This window comes from Leptodactylus fuscus, chromosome 5 (genome assembly GCF_031893055.1).
Source record: "Leptodactylus fuscus isolate aLepFus1 chromosome 5, aLepFus1.hap2, whole genome shotgun sequence".
Classification (NCBI taxonomy): domain Eukaryota; kingdom Metazoa; phylum Chordata; class Amphibia; order Anura; family Leptodactylidae; genus Leptodactylus; species Leptodactylus fuscus.
Window position 1 is genome coordinate 163,543,025 of NC_134269.1, and position 20,505 is coordinate 163,563,529.

General features: G+C 42.0%; 2 protein-coding genes across 5 annotated transcripts in view; one reads left to right on the forward strand and one right to left on the reverse strand.

Moving 5' to 3' along the window:
- UIMC1 (ubiquitin interaction motif containing 1) overlaps positions 1-878 on the reverse strand; it is a 92,016-nt gene extending 91,138 nt beyond the window's left edge. For all 3 annotated transcript variants that reach the window (XR_012716120.1, XM_075274670.1, XM_075274672.1), the window contains exon 1: positions 671-878. Coding sequence is in view for 2 of the 3 variants with exons in the window: in XM_075274670.1 (XP_075130771.1) it covers positions 671-784 (114 nt within the window). In the remaining variant the exon portion in view is untranslated. The remainder of the gene's footprint in view (positions 1-670) is intronic.
- ZNF346 (zinc finger protein 346) lies at positions 822-15,065 on the forward strand. 2 transcript variants are annotated; one of them, XM_075274695.1, is made up of 7 exons: positions 822-925; positions 2,904-3,007; positions 3,103-3,201; positions 3,954-4,101; positions 6,917-7,162; positions 13,116-13,209; positions 14,624-15,065. In XM_075274695.1, exons 1-7 carry the CDS (start codon positions 868-870, stop codon positions 14,961-14,963), a joined length of 1,089 nt encoding a protein of 362 aa, XP_075130796.1. In that variant the 5' UTR covers positions 822-867; the 3' UTR covers positions 14,964-15,065. The 2 variants fall into 2 exon arrangements, with proteins under 2 accessions (XP_075130796.1, XP_075130797.1); XM_075274696.1 differs by having other exon boundaries at positions 3,957-4,101.
- Positions 15,066-20,505: the final 5,440 nt, after the last annotated feature.

The window sequence follows — 20,505 nt, forward strand, 5'->3', positions numbered from 1 at the left end:
TGCCTTTAAATGCATTGCCAACTCAAGTGCATAAGCAGAGATGTAGCTAGCGGGGGGCAGAGCGTGTGGTGGACATGTCCACATACTTCTTTTAAGAATTTTTTTTTTTCATTTTGGATTTGGTGGGCTCTGAGACAGAAGAATCAGAAGAGACAAACTGAATGGATTTGAAGCCTACAGCATATCCAGAGAAGTCATGTACATGGAATTTATCAACAGCTTGCGCCCAATTAGTAAATCACGCCAGATATTGAAAGAGCGCACACAAGGCGCAACTGTGCTAAATTTGAGCGAAAAGGGCGCCTTTAATAAATAACTCCCATTTAGGCTACAACACCGCAAATTCAGCCGTGACTCCTGTCATACAACCAGTGTGTCCTGACAGTACAGGCTATGGACGAGTACAGTCAGGAGGGGGTGGCATTACTCACTCACAGCCAATGTCCAAATCCAATTTATGAAACCCTTACAGGTTACAGCTATATATATATATATATATATATATATATATATATATATATATATATATATATATATATTACCACTGTGCACTATGGCAGACGGCGGCAAATGTACCTGTATTAGGACAGTGATCTATGGCTGTACCTGGCTATCTAACGCTATGGAGTGAGGACACTACGTCACACTATGGCGCAGACCGTTGACCCACCATGAAAAAACAAAACTTGCAGCCCAGTGTTCTTGTCAATAAAGCTTTGTTTTGGTAGAAAGGACAATCCGAGGGTGTTTGAATCTCGCGACAGCAGTGACCGTCCTCGAACATCTCGCGAGGTTTCCTCTCAACGCGTGTATCTTTTCTTGACGCTGTGTGCGGTGCGCGGTTCACCAGTCGCTACAAGCGAGAAAATGGCGGACGAATTCGGGAATGGTGAAGCTATGGCTCTTCCGGTGGGAAAGGCGGCAGGTAGTTATGATGGTTAACGGTGAAATAGCCGGAAAGTTCTGCTAGGCTAAGGGTGGGTGTAACCGGTGTAGGCCAGGGGTGTGCAGAGCGCGCTGTCTCGGTGACCGGTCATCTCTATGAGGGGTTGTGTCCATATAGAAACCATAGGCGGGAAACTAGTGTTGGTGGAGTGTTCTATGGCAGCCATGTGATGCAGCAGGCTAGGAGGCACCGTGTGCTGCCGGCTCGGGGCTGTCACTGCACCTCATAGGCAAGGCTTGACACTTTTCTAGACGGTTTGGAGCATTTTAAACGAAAATTAGTTCTGAAATCCAGATGCTAAATGAAGCTACCGAGTAAGACAGTGTGGGCTGTGTATGTCATATCTACTACTCATTGTATTACCTCTCCTGAGCCACATGGGGGCAACACAACTGTGTGCAGGGCAGTGCTTGTTCCCAAGGCAACAACCAGGGCCCAGACTAGTAATGGGACCAGTGTGTGGTAGACACTGGACTGTTTCTCCAGAGGTCACTAATGCCTGGACAGCCCCTTTTTGTAATCTCATTGAAAAGCACCACAGCATGAATGGCTGACCACCATGGATTACGTTTCAGTAGATTATGGTTATAGTTACACACACACAGACGTGAAAGCTGCGAGCATATGCAACTAACTAGTTATCTACTGGATACAGGCATGCCAGTATTCATGGCTTTAACACAAGATCAAGATTGCCACTAGCCCCCGCGGCTCCAGAATTACACATTGAAATTCTGCAGCTTCAGTGAACGTCTCCTGCTCAGGGTGAACTGTAACGTACTTTGCTTACTCCTAGAACAGGGCTGTCGGGGTTGTAGGTAGTCTGAGTTGTAAAAAACAGCGCTCCCAGGGCTGAAGGTCTGCCCCCAATTAATCAACTGCCTCATTGCATAAGACTTCCTCCAAAAGTGATTTACATATGTATTGTAATGTGCTGCTTAACGTGGTGACAAATGAATATGCTTGGAGGAGGTGTCAGAATACTTGTAATGTACATGTGACCAGCTAAGACCAGGGATTGGCTGGCTGAGTGATCACGTGACATACGAACGTGGTGTCATCACTTCCAGTTCCACTGGACTGTTGGAGCTGACACTTAGGGTTAGTTCACAGGCAAATCCGCGTGTGCATATTCTGTCGCAGCAGCCGCGACAGGATGCTGGTGCAGTGCACAGCATCCTGTCGCGGCTTTCCGCCCCGGTTTAGGCCCAAATGAATGGGCCTAGTCCAGAGGGTGCTGCCGCGAATCCGCCTAAAGAATGGGCAGTTTGCTTCTTTTTTTCGCTAGCGGTCTCCATAGACCTCTATTGTGAGCGGGCGGATTATGACATGGATTCCGCGCCATAATCCGCCCCCTCTGTGCCCGTGTGAACTAGTCCTTAGGGGTGTTTGGAAAGGTGAGTTATGCGTTATTTTATTATCTGCTCCCTAATATGTTCTTAAACCGCAACCCATGTAGATAGGTTATGGTCACCTGGATGAAACAGTGCTTTTTACAATTTATGATATTGCTGGGGTTTTTTACATCCATATGCAAATTGGACCTATAAGGACTTTGATGCTTATCTCTTTGATGTAACGGTTCTTCATTCTTATGATTTGTGTTGAGATTTCTATCAATCCATCTGTTTTGATGAATTGGCGCAGACTTGGCTTTCCCACAAATATGAATTATATAGTGGTACCTTATTGTGGCCCGTACAGTCACTGAGCAGCAATGACCATTGTACATATTGCTGGTGGATTTTACGGACTGTGCCACCAGTAATAATGTGGACATGGTTAATAATCTGCGCTGCAGGCGTATTGGGTTTTGTTATAATGACTTAGAACTTATTATGCCTAGAATTGATCCCTGTATTATTGTAACCATAAAAATGAGTTGTTTTCTTTTCTCTTGATCATGTCCTGCACTTTTTCTTACACTTCTGATGTACTTTCATGGTTTTATTTCTAGTAAATCGTCTGATCCGGGAGAATAGTAACCTTTTCTCTGACAAGCATTGTAAAGTCTGCAGTGCTGTCCTCATCTCAGAATCCCAGAAGCTTGCACATTACCAGGTGACTTGTCATCTTCATATTTCTTCCTTTATAAGCACATGCTATTGGTTTACACATCTGTAACTTGTCCATTTTGTCTCCTTTCCCAAAAAAAGAGTAAGAAACATGCAAATAAATATCGGCGGTACATGTCCATTCACCAGGGAGAAGACTTTAGCCCAGCAAAAAAGATGAAAGCTGATGAAACTGTGGTGGTAACGTGTTTTATTTTATTAATGGGAGCCTATTACACTGCTAGAACGCTATATAGTTTGCTTTCACGTCAGCTTGTTTTGCATCATTGTTCCATCTGTATAGAATAAGTGGTTAAGATATTTGCATAGTTTAAAAACACAGTAGACTCACTTTTCGTTCATTTTGCAAATGGAATATGCCTGTAAGTCTATGGAGACTGATTAAAATACAGATGTACCCATAAGTCATCTGTGTCTGACATGCCGACATACTACACATCAAAGCAGACTGTGGGTATTGTATGTAGTTTGGCTTTCTCTATTAGGGGTTGTCTTCTAGTCAGATCTGTATGGATCACATATACTCATGACATACTGATGCAGATTCATTTACAATACGTCCATTTTGTGGACCTATTAAAACATGGTGACAAAATGTTGCAGATTATCTTTCTGTTAACTTTTTTTTTTTTTTTTCTGACATTCTCCTATTGATTTTGTTATGGGGGCAGGCAGGAAAAAAATTGGGAGTTTTAAAAAAAAAAAAAAAGTGCCATAAAATGCCTTTATGGTCTCTTATCCACACACTCATCAACAAAACATCATGGGAAAATCGCAAGGGTGGTCTTAAGTCATTGATTACAAAACCTACATATGTGATCACTTAACAATGAGTTGGCAGGTCACTTTGGATATATTTTTTTCTGTGTTAAATTTTAGAATCTAGTATGTTCTTCATGTTAAATAATGTGTTATGTTTTTTATGTAATTAGCAGGAGACCAGTGATGACATAGAGAGAAACAAATGCTGCCCAGTCTGCAATATGACCTTCTCATCTCCAGTGGTTGCTGCGTCCCATTATATTGGCAAAACACATTCAAAGAACTTGAAACTGATGGAGCAGGGGGGCGTATTTCAAGGTAGGATTTGATTTAGTTCAATTCAGGTGTGTTGGTGGCATTTCCCAGGCATTCTACAGCTCAGCTGAACCAAACTCTGCATTGCAGTAACATGATGCTGTGCTCTCCAACCCGGAGTTGGGTTCATTCGAGCCACAGGTGGTCCAGAAAATGCCACCATTAAAGGGGCTCTATCATTGGGAAAAGTCATTTTTAACTAATCACATCTTTGCATAGGCTTTAGAAATGCTGTTCCACACCTACCTTTAGTATGTACATTGCCTCAGTGATTTCTGAATAAATCCGTTTTATTCATATGCTAATGAGCTTCCAGCCAGCACAGGAAGTTCCCAACAGCACTCGTCTCTCCTATTATCTCCTATGTATGTGTGCAAACAGGAAGCTGAGTCATCAGCAGCAGCCATTGCATATACTCCTATAGGAAACAATAGCAAAGAGGGTGCACAATGAATCCTGCACCAGTCTAATTAGCATATGAATAAAAATTGACTTATTCAGAAACCACTGAGGCAATCTACATACTAAAGGTAGGTGTAGAATAGACTTTCTAAAGCCTATGCAAGGATGTGATTAGTTAAAAATGACTTTTCCCAGTGATAGAGCCCCTTTAATTGGACCACACCTGGTTGTCTAAATTGGCTATTAAAACTTGTGTCTACGTATACTAATTTGATGAATTTTCATACAAAAAGAGAAAAGAATGGTGGCACTGCGGTAAGCCCAAATGCAGATATGTATACAATATCCCCAGAAAAAAACACAAATATCCGTAAATTATCCGATGAGAGTATAGATTGGAGGAGGAAAAACAGAATATACCTGTATGTGCCTGTTTTAGGAGGTGCTCACACCCAAGAACACATTTTCAGCAAAATATATAAAGAAAAGAAAAAATGGGGGCACTCACCAAGGCACTTTTTCTTAAAAGAATGGCTTTATTCCATATTCTTTAAAAACACCGGGAGAGAATGACATTGCAACAGGGCGAGGAAAAAAGGCAACAGCGTTTCGCGCTTGTAGCACTTTTTCATGCCATGTAAGTGTCCATTACTTACATAGCTTGAAAAATGCTACAAGCGCCTTGTTGCAATGTCATTCTCTCCCGGTGTTTTTAAAGAATATGGAATAAAGCCATTCTTTTAAGAAAAAGTGCCTTGGTGAGTGCCCCCATTTTTTCTTTATATATTTTGCTAATTTGATGAATCTTTCCTTAATTGTCTAGGGAGGGCGTTAAAGAGGCTCTATCAGCAAATCAGCAGAATGTGATCAACTTACCCATCGTGCACGGTGGACGAGCATTCAGGGTCTGCCGTCTTCTTCATCCACGCCTATATTAGAGAGGGCAATAGTATTTCCTCTGTAATGAGCCATCTGATTTAGGCTATGTTCTCACAGCAGTCATTACAGTCTGTTGTCCTTATCCGTAATTGGATGAGACCAATGGACTTAATTTCCAATACAATGACTGGTCCAGATGGAGCCCTGTCCACCTGCTTTCACTAATGTAAAGACCTGATGGAAGAAAACTTGTAACAATTCAGCCTTAAAATCTTAAAGGGGCTCTATCAGCAAAATTTTGCTGTATGAGCCCCACATATGCCAGGCACTGCTAATCTTATTTTAAACACACATACCCATTTTAAAATAATGCCCTAAAAATGTGCACTGTCTGACGTCATCTTCTGGCACGCCTTCCTTTTCTTGCGGCGACGCCCTCTGGTCCTGGCTCTTCCCCGGCTTCATCGTCCTCTTCCGGCGGGATTGGTTCAAATCCGCGAGTGCATAGTAGTCTCCCTCCGGCAGATCGCAAGCGTACTGCGCATGCGCAGTACACTCGTGTAGTTCTAAGGGGAACTGAGCATGCTCAGTAGCTCATTCCCCCTCCCCGTACACCCGGAGGGAGCGCTACTACAGATGCGCGGGATTTGAACCAATCCCGCCGGAAGAAGAGGAGGATGAATCCGGGGAAGAGCCAGGACCAGAGGGCGTCGCTGCAAGAAGAAAGAAGAGGAAGGCGTGCCAGAAGATGACGTCGGACAGTGCACGACCGCCCACCGTGCACAATAAGTATAATTAGCATATTCGTTTTTAGGGTATTATTTTAAAACGGAGGAGGGGGGTTAAAATAACATTAGTGGTGCCTGAATAGCCTTTTTATTTAAAAAAAAAAAAAAAAAAAGAGCTTGGTTTCTGCATCGTTTGACCTAAGGCTAAGACCCCACATTGCAGAAATGTGGCTTTTTTTTTTCTTTTTTTTTTTATATATATATATATATATATATATATATATATATATATATATATATATATATAATTCTCTTGCATCTGTTTGAGCTAAAGTTAGGAGTGGTTTGAAAAGGAATGGAAACAATAAAGGAAATGCTTGGACTGTTTCTTCTCTGTTAAATCTACCACTGACTTTGGCTCAGAGAAACACAGCGATATCTGAAACCATATTGTGTTTGCCTAGGTTACAGAGGTGGTCTGTACACTAGGCAACCGGATGTAAACACTGTGGAAAGTTAATGAGCAGTATCTGACAAACAGGCCAAGATAGAGCAATATATTGGATAAAACACTTTAGTCAGCCTAAGCATCAGGTCTGAATATGATCACTTTAACGAGCCATACACTTTCTAGATGGTGACTGGGGTTTAACTTGTACCTCTAGGTTAGGATGCCATAGCTGCCAATTCGGTAGCTATTTGCTTTTAGTATTAAACATGAACCTACCAAATTCCTAGCTTTTCTATTCTGAAATAGAAGGTTGAATTGTTGCATAAAAATGTATTCTAAATTCTGCATGTTTCTTTAGGTGCGCCACGAGTTTCCAAGCCTGTACGTGCACCACCAGTAAATGCAGATAAATCGGACCCTGACAAGTTTTGCCATCTTTGCAATGCCACCTTCAATAACCCTAACATGGCAGAGCAGCACTACAAGGGCAAGAAACATCAGAAGCAGGAGACTAAAAGCAAGCTCATGACTATTTATACCAGCTCTGGGAACACGCTACCGCAAACTACAACGCTCAATCCAGTAACGCCAGGCTCTGGAGCAAGTGAGTCCAATGCTGAGCCTGATTCTGAAAAACCCACTGTCTAATATGCAGGAAATAACAACTGTTTTGTAGTTGAACTAATTTTTCTGTTTTAATGTTGATTTACTGAGCTAGTCCAGTTTTATATTAGGGCTTAAAGTAAAGGCGCATCTTTGCTTTTTTTTAGCACATCTTCAATATCTACATTAATGTATTGCATGAACAGTTAAGACTTTCCAGCACATTCTTCACTGTATCGCTGCTATTAATGCTAATTTGCAAGCTGTAGCAAAGAGAGCCCTTCATACTATGGCGGAGTGTGCTGCTAAAATGTCATTTGATGAATTCTACCTTTTTGTGTTCAGTTTCTCATCCTAAAGTTTTCATACTGTAGCTTTAAAATATTAATCTGGTTATCCATTTTGGAATCAGGCTTTTGGTGATGTGGAGTATTTTTATTTCTTTTTAACTCTTATATCCATTAGATCTCTAACACAAGTTTAAGGCCTCCTGCACACAGCTGTAATGGGTCTGGATGTTGTGGACCGTGCTACGCTCACCTCCTAGATCCCTTTAGGGTAAGTTCACACTGGATTTTTTGTTCAGGATTTTGAGGCCGTATCCGCTTCAAAATCCTGACCGAAAAGACGGCTCCCATTGAAATCAAAGGGAGCCAGTCAGTCCTTTTTTCCAGGAGCCGTTTGTTCCGGCTCCCAGAAAAAAGAAGCGAGATGCTCATTCTTTCAGTCGCCTGAAGACACTCCCTCCCGACTAGGCCCATTCATTTTCGGCCTAATCCGGAACGGAGTGCGCGACTGGATGCCGGTGCACTGCGCAGGCATCCACTTGCAGCTGCCCATATTTTGGACCAGAACCTGAGGCGGTGTCTGCCTCAGGTTCCGGTCCAAAAAAACCCGTGTGAACTTACCCTAATACAGTCCAAAAAATACAGATGCTTTACGACTGTGTACAAGAGGTCTGAAAGTGAAAGAATCCTATTGCTTACCAAGTAATGGAGAAATAAAAAGTAGACTTGCATGTGATATGTACTAGTTTTAGCTTCAAGAAAAAAATGTAACTTCTTATCCCATGAATTCTATTGTGGGACCCAGAGGATTGGAGGGTGAACATAATTGCAAAGTATAGCACTGCCCAAATGAAATCATTTCTGCTTTTATCCCATCATCACATTTGCAGCTTCTTCTTTTTTTTTAAATTTGTTTGTCAAGTCACAATACGCATACCGGTTTTACTTTATTGACAGCTACGGTATTACTTGTTTACTTTATATGGTTTGCGGTTGTTTTTACTTGTGTATTTATTGACAATGAGCTGATCTTCAGTCCAGCTAACACTCACAAAGCACATGTAAGCTCTAGGAGGGCCTGCATGCAGCAACAGCTCCCAAACGGATCACTTCCCTTTGTGATGTCTGTATCTGGTATCCAACTGGGACTTCTTCCAAAGAATGGACTGTGCACTCAGACTGGACTCACATATTGTGCAGTTGTTGAAGAATTTCAGTGTGGAATTTTGTAGCAGCAATTTTCTAACCTAGTGTAGTACAGTGCAAGTGAGTGGAGGTTAACTGAACACACACGGACTGTCTCCCTGCAGTTATCAGAACATTTACATGTAGTAAGATCAGTAGGCCGCTCTATAGGTGCTGCATTTGTATTCCTAATAATAGGAACAGTTCAAAGGCGCTTTCCTGCTAGGAACACTTCTACCTGTTCCACAGGGGGGGTATGTGCTTCATTGCTGTGGGTACTCGTTGCACATGGAGCAATAGTGTACATGCATAAACCTGCTCCATTGGCTGATAACTAGAGATGAGCGAATAGTATTCGAAACTGCAGTTTCGAATACCTCGCTCCATAGGAATGAATGGGAGCAGCAGCCGGCGCTTAACCCCTTGCAGTTCGCCCGCTCCCATTCATTCCTATGGGAGCGAGCTATTCAAAACTAGAATTTCGAATAGTATTCGCTCATCTCCACTGATAACGCATTCTTTCAATCCCGTAGAAAAGAGCGGAGTGGTGCTCACAGGTATGATTTTTGGATACCTTGTGGATGGGAAATAAGTGTTTTATTTATTTTTTTTAGCAAGAAACATGGATTGTAGTTTTATTTCATTTTATAAGATATTTGGATTGGATGGTTACTATTCTTTATCATAAGCTTTAATGTACCTCTTTTCCCAATTCTGTGCTCCACACATCTCCTAAATACTACAGGATTCCTGTTACCTAAAAGTCATTTTTCCTGTTAGGCTGCCTTCACACGAACACTGAAAATAATAGCTGTAAAAAAAAACGGACAAATGGTCTGGGGGGGAATCTGCTTTCACAAATCATTGATAGACTTGAATCTATTGAGGGATCTGTGAAAACCAACTAAAAGTAGAACATGTTCTATATTTGGACAGTCCAAAACCAGTCATGTGAAATCCCCTAAAAGTGGTTGTGTGACTGCCGTTCCAAACAAAACGGCTAAAACATGGCCGTTTGACATTCGTGTGAATAAGGCCTTACACATAGGGATTTTTGACAAGCTCAGTTGCGCTTTTGTTCTGTCTGATTTGGACAGTTTAGCAATAGGGAAATGTTGGTCAGGGATAACTTTTCTGTTCATACTTCATTGTTTTGTAGACTGCAATTCTCTTCTAATGCCAGTCAGTACCTGGTATCTGTAAATTGTATTTTTCTTTTCTTTCTTTTCTTCTACATGAACTAAACGTTGCTATTGTACTCAATGGATATTGTAGGCTTGAATCACTTGGAAGATGTGATTGTGTTTACTCCTAATAAAACATTCTTTCCTGGATATATCAAAAAATAAAAATGTGTTAATGTTTTTACAATGCATATTTTTGTCAATTTTTTTCAAAATGGCAGATGACTTATTTTTAATATTAACCAGTATATTAAAAATAATCATCTTTAAATATCGCACTTGAAATGCAAATGCCTTCTGACAGCAGTAAAGCTCTTTCAGGATGTCAAATGCTATACCATAATGGGTTGTTTCCACTGAATAAGGTATTGGTTGTGAGTTTATGACCCTCTAGGAGTCCCACCGATCCTGGGAATGAAAGGGCCGCAGTTGTGCAGGGGGAACCCAAAAAGGTAGATCCTTTATTGGCATGTGTTGCAGAGGATAGACTCCTGATGACATATCCTAAGGAAAAGCCGTCACTTTGTATGATGGGAACACACCTTTTAAATCTGACTTTATTTCTTAACTTTTAACTTAACACATATGAACACTGTTACACCATGTGGCCTAAAACCTTAAGCCTGAGGCTCCACGTTGTGGAAGTTCTGCTTTGTTTCTTTCAGATTTTGCTGCGTTTTTGGGGGCCAAAGCCAGGAGAGGATTGAACTGAAGGCATAACAGCTTCCTATGTACGTCCCTTTCCTTTAATAGAGTAAAAGAGAGAACAGGGCGCCAAGCCGACCCTTTCATAGCCATTCTTGGCTTTTGCGCAATAAAATGCAGCAAAATCTACAACAGAAAAAGCTGCGTTTCTGCAACGTGGGGCCTCAGCCTAATGGTGACTAATCCTTGGGATAGGTAATCAATGGAAAATCTGTGGTGGTCCTACATCTAGGACCCTCATGGATGCAGTATGTGAAGCAGTAGCGGCACTCCTTGAGCACAGCTTCTGACTCACAGGCTACTCATTCATGGTTCATGTGGCCTGATCGCAGCCAAGTCCCATTGAAGTGAATGAGCAGAGCTGCAATACCAAGCACAGCTTATGCACAAATGTACAGCATTGGTAAGTACCAAAGAGGCTGAAGCACTCACCTTAACGCTATGGTCTATTCAAACAGCTGATCAGCAGGGGCTTTAGAGTCTGACCCCTGCTGATCTTTAATTGATGACCCTTCCTAAGGGTAGGACATCAATTATTCCCAGAAACCCCTTTAAGCTTAACATACACATTAGATTATCAGCAGGATCTGCTGACAAGTCATTTATCTAATGTGGATAAGATCTTGCACACCAGAGGTGCCTCATCTTTCTGCCTTATTGAGGTACACCTGCCAAGTCAGACATTCATACTCTTGGGCCCACGTGGCCCATTTCAGGTATGGTATTACCAGTCACAATTTTCAGCTACCTATTTACTGCAACAGGGTTCATTGGAGTTTTTACTTACAAAATTTAGCAGAAGATGACTATACACAGCCCTGAAGATATGACGCACAATACAAGCAGGAGTGACGCCAACTCATTTGCTCTGCGCTGCTGCATATTCTGTTAAAGTATGAAGCACATTCTCTCATCTGAGTCCAGCACAAAATAACAGTTTATTCCCTTACATGTGCCAACTGGTATCATGTACAAAAGGCATGGAGAACAAAACTAAGATCCTTTTGCCATCCCTATTTTTTGATATGTAACGCATCAGCACCATGTATCTTCATCAGTGACCACTGTAACATTACTGGTTGTCACGATTTATTATGTTTTATTAGGAACACATATATAATATGGCCAACAATGGTTTCATGTTATCTAGTGTTTTTGTATGCTTTTGAATGTTGACATCCAGCCTAAAGGCCCCACATGTTACAAATGCAGCTTTTTTGAGCCAAAGTCAAGAATGGCTACAAAAGGAATGGGAAATATATAGGAGGTTCTTATCATTCTACTTTCTGCTCACTCCACTCCTGGCTTTGGCTCAAAAAAATACAGCAAAAGCTGCGATGCCACAACGTAGGGGCCTCAGCCTAAAGCACTAACATTTTAATCGATCTGATCAATACTCTTTGCATGTTGTTTGTTGAAGCTGTTACATCTGTGTATTGTTGGATTTCTACAATTTGCATGTAAATATATATTCCTGTCATATATCCCCTACGAAAATGCCATGTGCTTCACCAGTGTTGAGGTTATACATATACCGGCCACTATTTGGGTAAAACCTGATTCAACTTTTGTTTTTATAGCTATAATGGTAGACAGTTCATATCTGTTGACAGACCATGGGTTTCATAACATGAGCTCGCAGCCTTAAACAGTAAGCAGCAATATCTAAGGGCGGCTTCACACCTGCGCCCAGTCTCCACTTTCAGGTTTCCGCCTGCTGCCCGAGAAACTGGACAGAAGACGGAAACCTGAAAGCGGAGACCGGGACGCAGATGTGAACAGAGGATGACTATACATATTAGATGTATATTGGCAGGTCAGTCATCTAATCTGTGATGGGGAAGAAAAAGCATTTGCCACAAAGTACAAAATGCTGTACGTCATTTGATAGCCTTTACAATTTGGATTTTATTTATGTCTTGCATGCATTTTTTTCAACTGTTTTTTTCCCCTCGCTTTACTCCTGAAAACCTCCTGGTTGTTGGGGAACCCTCAGGGTACCTACATCCTTGATGCGCTTCAACACTTGCATTACGTTTTTTTTTAGTGTGAAGTTACTTGTATCCCATGTTCCATGCTAAGAAGTAATACCAGCTCAGTTGTCTCGAATATCTTTGCTTTACCATAAAGTGAAAGGCTCACAAAAAAAAAAAAAAAAGTTTCTAGCAAAAATTGAGTTTTGTCCAGAAGGAAGGTGCATACTCCTGTATCTTACCTCCTTGAGAGAAACCATCAGGTCAAAACTAAATCTGAATTTTGCTTAGAAAACGACTTAAATATTATTTTTTTAATACATACAATATTTACTTTGTTTTAAGATGACCCTTCCATTTAAAAAAAAAAATCTCAAACTTTTGTTTTAAAACTTTATTTTTTTATTTTTTATAGTATTTCTTCTTGAAAGATGCTATGAATAGTGTAAAAAGCAAACAAACCTAGTTTAAGGTGAAAGCCTGGAGCATTAATCCAGTGTAACCAGCAGACTTGCTGTTAAGACTTTCCTTTTCCTGTCTTATCCTTTTTTTTGTGTTTTATCTACAAGTCTTGGGTAGCAGGGTCATATTAAAATACTTGCCATTCCTGTGTCTTTCAGCCGGAAACTGGTTCAACTGTGATACTTGCAATGTTGTTCTGAATTCTATAGAGCAGTATCAGGCTCACGTCAGTGGATCAAAACACAAGAACAAGTAAGTTTTATTTCCGTATCAAATTAACCTACGCATCCCCACATTATGTACACTAATTGAAATAGGTTTTCAGAGAGTATACTGTTGAGTACCTGTCCTTTGGATAGGTGCCCAATAGTAGATCATGGGAGTCCATATTCTGCAGGCCAGTGCTGATCAGCTCTTTAAAGTGGCTGCAGTGTATTAGGACTAACAACTACACTGTATAGTGCTGAGAAAGGTACTATACAAGTCAGTGGGATAGACCATGCTGTACCTTTCCCCGTCACTACAATGTCCAAAGCTGTGCTAGTTCTTATACTTCAGCCACAGTGAACACCTGATGAACTTTTGGTGTGCCAGGACTCGGACTTCTAACTGTCTACCATTGATGACTTATATTCTTGGAATACCCTTAAAATGTAACACCCCGTTGGCGAAATGTGGTGAGCTCGTTTGGGCGAAGATGCAGCCTTTCTGACATAATGACCTGCATGTTTGACAATGGGTGGTGTTCTTGTTAAATACTCTTGCAAACGTAGAATAAGGTGTGTCTTGAAGGGGGTTTTGTGAGCTATAAGTATTGCTGAGCTATCCTAAGGATATGTCATCAATATGTAATGGGTGGAGCTTTGACGTCCAGCACCCCCAATCGATCAATTATTCTCAGTAGTTGACACACAGACGAAGCAGGAAAGCCATATCTCTCATCTGTGTACTTACCATACTAGGTGCTGAGGACTCTATACACAGTTGGTGCTGGCTGTATTATGTTACATACATAATGAGAAGTATTTATCCCTTTTGGTGTATTCCATAATGGAATTCTCCATATGGGATACGGGAAGTCAATATGCACAGATCTCAGGGCTTTTTTCATTCACTTCTATTCTGTGTGCCAGCAGGGAATTTAAAAGGTGAGTAATGCCTGTTTTTTTCTTTTTTTTTTTTTTTTTCCTGGATGGCATAATCTACTCCTCTGGGTTGTTTTTTTAAAAAAAATATTTTATTTTTATCGAGCCCAAATGTATTATTACTTACAAACTCGCATGGTCCCAGTTATACCTGTAGGATGTTTGAAGCGTGTCTAGGCAAGAGTGCCAATTCCATAATCGCATACGGAAACCGGAACCAATAAAATTAATCAGAAAATAAAGACGACGTGTTCCTAATTTAGTCAAAATCTGGGTCAATTCTTTTAAAGCACTGAACAAACCCACTGCTGATCAGCTCCCACCCAAGGTCAGGCTTTTATCTACCAATGGAAAAATGTACACTTATGGCACCCGCTCCACTGAATGGACCCTGTAGTTTATGGGAACACAGGGTCTTTCAAAGCAGAGGCCACTCTTGGCGTTAGGAATAAGCAGTGCTTCAGTGATAATTAAGAATTGTTGGACTACTTGTTCTTGATCTTCTACATTTCTCTCACCAGTTTAAAGGCCATGGCATCCACACAGCCGGACAGTGTGTCACCTGTAGCTGATCGTAAGACGTATGGCGGTGCTTTTCCCTCCAATTTCCTGCAGTCCTCAGTGAATCCCTCCACAGTTACTGGTTTTTCATCATCTACAGGTGGACTTTCATCTACTGGCGTTTACTCCTCAATAGCTGGAAATTTCTCATCGACATCACACGGTCTGTCCAATACAGGGAACACATCTGCTGGCGAGGGTTTGCTGCCACTACCCCCTTATGCTCCACAGACCCAACGACCATATATGAAAGACATGATAGGGCCTGATGGCTACAACTATTTCAGTCAAGGTTACTAGACCATGTTTTCCAATATGTGTCTCGGTTTCCTCAGCTGATGCACTGTAAGGGTATATTCACACGCTGCAGGTTTGTTGTAGAAATTTCGAGTGCTTGCTGCAGTAATTTTTGCAACAAAACTACTACATGTGAATGAAACCAGAAAAGCCACAAACATTAGTGACCGTGTTTCTGTCGTTTCTTTCTTTTACTCCCATCCTCAGCAAGTCTTCAAAAGGGGGTCACACTTTTGGCAACATTAACCCATGAATGTAGGTAGTGAATAACGCACAAGGTGTTTAGCTCATTAGATGACCTCACCAGGGAGCGAAAAGACATTTAACTCGTCGGCCATCTAGTGTTTGTCATATTGGATGTTTTGTGAAGATGACTAGACATGTCTATTATTATAAAAATAGCAATTCAATGATACTGAATAATTTGAAGTTACTGAAAACTAAACCCACAGAATGTTTAGTTGTCCCCAAAATCCTGTATACATGTGGTGTTTTTTTTTGTTTGTTTTGTTTTTTTAAATCCTATAACATTTTATTGCTTTCTGTTCCAACTTGAAATTTGTTTTTATTATTTGTAACGCTGCCCTTATTTTTATTTCTTTTAATAAGTCTACATCTGAAAACTGACTCCGCTATTGTTTTCTTGTTTATTGGTCTACTGCTTTCATAGACAAGGAAAATATGTTGCAAGACGCAACTTGAGTATCAAGTTGATATTAAAAAAATAAAAAATCCAGGGAGCATTTCCTTATTACCCTTGGGTATAATGAGTGTGTTGTGCCTACCTTTAGTTTTAATTTTGCCATTGATCACCCCATTGTTTGGTTAACATGGCTGGTTACATCCACTATTCAATCATGTGACTTTCCAATTCAAACAGCATCTGCTATGTCTGTCTCTCTCTATACTAGTATATGAGAGCATCGGGCCGGAAAATCGCTGTGTTTTACAGTACTTGCAAAATGGATGGGATTTATGTGAATCCCATCCCCACTTTGTGGAAAAAATTACAGCACGGACATGCTGCAATTTCCAAAACCATTGCCGTTTTGAAAATTGCAGCATGTCAATTATATCTACGGAAACGCCAGCAGCTTTCCCATACATATAATTGTAACAGAAAGTCCGCGTAGGAAAACTCTGTGAACTTTCTGTTCAAAGCGCTGCGTGAAGAACCGCGATGCGGCCCGTGGGGCCTTAGCCTCAATGTGAGTCTTGCATGCCCTGAGACTTCTGGTCTGCATAGCAGACCCTGTGTGAATTTGTATTACATGTGAACAGGCAATCTAAATGGCCAACGTAACAAAACAATGTGGCATTTGAGGGCATAATATACCTTTGCACTTCAAGGTAAGGGGGCGTTCACACTACCGTCATTGTCCGATCCTAGTGTCCGTTCAAAATCTCGCATGGACATTAGGAGCAGACACTTGCTGTGTCCGTGACACTTGTCATTCATTTAAACCTACATGTCGGGTTTTTCTGTCCGATTGAAAAGTCGGACATCTTTACAAGCGGACAGTGAAGGACGGGCACGGAGTGCAAAAGAACGCACCCGATTGCCATTTAAATGAATGAAAAGTGTCACGGACACAGCTAGTGTCCGCTCCTAATGTCCGTGCGAGATTTTGAGCGGACACTACCCATCGGACACTGACGGTAGTGTGAACGCCCCCTAACCTTGCATTTACACAACAGAGTTTCTGCTGGTCATGTTCCAGGATTCCCTGCCTCCTAGCTACATCCAGTCCCGTACGAATTACAGTACAGGACAGTATGTTGAGAGGCAGGGTCTACTAGCATGATAGATAACTATACTGCTAGGTGACCCTCGCACGCCATACTGTTCAGATGGTTAATTCAAGCCAACACACAACCATGGCTTTAACCTCGATCATGTGAATGCAGGGTTAAGATAAATATTTCCTGAGTTGTCTCTTTGGCCCACAAATAGCAAATCTGTGAACTATAAACTGGATAAGTAAATAGTGAGCTCTCCTTTCTATACCCTGTACTCCTTATGGTGCCAATACACCTTCAATAGCTGTTGACCAAATGCTCACTTAGATGACAGCTGTGTTTCCCAACTGAACATGCATGTGTTTTCAGTGGTGTGAATAGAGTAAACCATGGTTTACCTCCATTGGAAACAAAGGATTCAACACGAGAACCTAAATATGCTCTATCCTTCCTTCCCCAACATAATCTGTCAAAGGAGAGTTGTCATGTTCAACTGCCTATTCTTATGTACACTCACCGGCCACTTTATTAGGTACACCATGCTAGTAACGGGTTGGACCCCCTTTTGCCTTCAGAACTGCCTCAATTCTTCGTGGCATAGATTCAACAAGGTGCTGGAAGCATTCCTCAGAGATTTTGGTCCATATTGACATGATGGCATCACACAGTTGCAGTCGCAGATTTGTCGGCTGCACATCCATGATGCGAATCTCCCGTTCCACCACATCCCAAAGATGCTCCTCTATTGGATTGAGATCTGGTGACTGTGGAGGCCATTGGAGTACAGTGAACTCATTGTCATGTTCAAGAAACCAGTCTGAGATGATTCCAGCTTTATGACATGGCATTGCATTATCCTGCTGAAAGTAGCCATCAGATGTTGGGTACATTGTGGTCATAAAGGGATGGACATGGTCAGCAACAATACTCAGGTAGGCTTTGGCGTTGCAACGATGCTCAATTGGTACCAAGGGGCCCAAAGAGTGCCAAGAAAATATTCCCCACACCATGACACCACCACCACCAGCCTGAACCGTTGATACAAGGCAGGATGGATCCATGCTTTCATGTTGTTGACGCCAAATTCTGACCCTACCATCCGAATGTCGCAGCAGAAATCGAGACTCATCAGACCAGGCAACGTTTTTCCAATCTTCAATTGTCCAATTTCGATGAGCTTGTGCAAATTGTAGCCTCAGTTTCCTGTTCTTAGCTGAAAGGAGTGGCACCCGGTGTGGTCTTCTGCTGCTGTAGCCCATCTGCCTCAAAGTTGGACGTACTGTGCGGCGTTCAGAGATGCTCTTCTGGCTACCTTGGTTGTAACGGGTGGCTATTTGAGTCACTGTTGCCTTTCTATCAGCTCGAACCAGTCTGGCCATTCTCCTCTGACCTCTGGCATCAACAACGCATTTCCGCCCACAGAACTGCCGCTCACTGGATGTTTTTTCTTTTTCGGACCATTCTCTGTAAACCCTAGAGATGGTTGTGCGTGAAAATCCCAGTAGATCAGCAGTTTCTGAAATACTCAGACCAGCCCTTCTGGCACCAACAACCATGCCACGTTCAAAGGCACTCAAATCACCTTTCTTCCCCATACTGATGCTCGGTTTGAACTGCAGGAGATTGTCTTGACCATGTCTACATGCCTAAATGCACTGAGTTGCCGCCATGTGATTGGCTGATTAGAAATTAAGTGTTAACGAGCAGTTGGACAGGTGTACCTAATAAAGTGGCCGGTGAGTGTATATGGTTATCTTTATTCACCTTGTACTGTGTAAGGGCTAGTTCACACAGTTTATTGGCAGTGGATTTTGACGCAGAATCTGCCTCAAAATCCGCTGCCAAAAACTGCTCCTATTGACTTCAATGGGAGCCGATCGCTTCTTTTTTCTGTTAGCTAGTAGTAGGAAAAAAGAAGCGATATGCCCCATCTTGCTGCAGATTCTGCGGCGTCTGCGGCTTGAGGCATGCTCCAGTGTAGGCCTATTCATTCGGGCCTACACAGGAGCGGGATGCTGTGACAAAATGCTGATGCTGCATTGGCGTTCCGTCGCAGCAAGAGGCGTGGAACGTTCACACGGCGAAAAAAGTTTCTGCAACCTTTTCCTCCATGTGAACATACCCTTAGGCTGATTCCTCTATATGCTAGAAAAGGAGTTACATTCAGTGAAGAAAAGTAACGTACCAAGAATAAGTTGTTGGAATTGAATGTAGCTTTATACTCAAACCTGACCATCATTGGACCCCATACATAAACTTGATTCTTTACTGAGGATGATACAGTTTCAGTCTATAGTAGTTTAGGTTTCCCTTTCACAAAATCATGACAAAACAATGTCAACAGTGGCTGGCTGGCTGTCAATGGCAGCAAACATGAGAGGCGCTGTGCTGGTAAATGTTTGAGCTGCTTGTGGGCGAATAAAAGAAAGAAAAAAAAAAAAGCCTCTCTTCTAGTAGCTCTTACTGGGCTGTCCAACGCCTATTTGCTGTGTATTCGTGCTTTCATGTAACCACTGCTCCAAACCTCTAACAGCTATGCCAGGACAACATAGATGGTGGGCAGTGCATCAAAATTATCATCCTACTTCTCAAAGCCCAATGATGCACCTTCTCTATATCTAGCAACTGAGCAAAATGTCTTTGAGTGCATCTTGGAGGCTTGTCTAGCAGTTAACTATCTCTCACCAAGAAGTACACTACTCGATAGTAACCTCTGAGTGTCTTTTTATAGGGAAGCATTTTTATGCCCTCTTGTGGCAATACTCAGTCTAATCAAGCCCATTCCATGTAATCATTTACTCTAGGTACACATCTTCGCTTGGGGACTCCACCCCAAACGGAATCCTAATCCGCTTAAGGGTCCATTCACACGGAGGAAAATGGAGATACCAGTGTCATTAAGTTTCAGCACCGATATATCCCCACTGTCAGAAGAGCGTGACTTACAGCCTAGTTCATCGATGAGGCTAGGTTGTACGTCCGACCTTCTGACAGTGGGGATATATCTGTGCCGAATGTAACAGAACCAATATCTCCAGCACCCGGGGTATAGCCTTGAATGACTATAACCCCATAATACAGGCTCATTCGCTTGCAAAAAAGGTGATACCGTAAATGTGATGCAATTGATGAGGACACAAGATGTGTGGGATTTTGTAGAAGAACCTGATGTGCAATCTGCTTTTTGTAGTTCCTTTGCTATGGTGCATTTTATGTAATATGTCATTAAGTTTCATAGGCATCCCAAAAATCGGCTTCAGCCTTTAAAGGTAATGTTTGGGGGGGTTTTGCCTTAAAAGCAAGTTATGGCTGTAGAAACCTACTAACTGTTATCTCGCAACAAGTCACAATGTAGCCTCAGGCCTGGGATAAGGCAATACAGTGACTGTAGACTCTTGATGCAAGGTTGCTTTGCCACACTGCATACATGGCTTAAAAATGTTTGTTACGCTAGGTTCACACCTGCGTTCTACTCTCCGTTCTGTGCTTTCCGTCTTCTGCATGCCAGAAGACGGAAAGCACAGACCGGGTTTGACCATGAGCGGCGGTGAGCGTTTTATGCTCTCCGCCGCGAAACCGGATTTTTTAATCCGGACACAGAGTACTGCATGTCCGACTCTGTGTTCGGATTAAAAAACCCGGTTTTGCGGCGGAGAGCGCAAAACGCTCACGGCCGGACAGCTTTCTCACCCATTCAAATGAATGGGTGAGAAAGACTCCTGCAGGTTTCCGTATCCTGCTCTGTTTTATGCATGAAACGGAAACCTGCAGTACGGAGAGCACAACGCAGATGTGAACGAGCCCT

Coding starts and splice junctions, on each gene's coding strand:
- ZNF346 (XM_075274695.1), top strand. CDS start 868: ATGGCGGACGAATTCGGGAATGGTGAAGCTATGGCTCTTCCGGTGGGA. Junction 926..2,903: donor TCCGGTGGGAAAGGCGGCAG/GTAGTTATGATG, acceptor TTTTATTTCTAG/TAAATCGTCTGATCCGGGAG. Junction 3,202..3,953: donor AAGCTGATGAAACTGTGGTG/GTAACGTGTTTT, acceptor TTATGTAATTAG/CAGGAGACCAGTGATGACAT.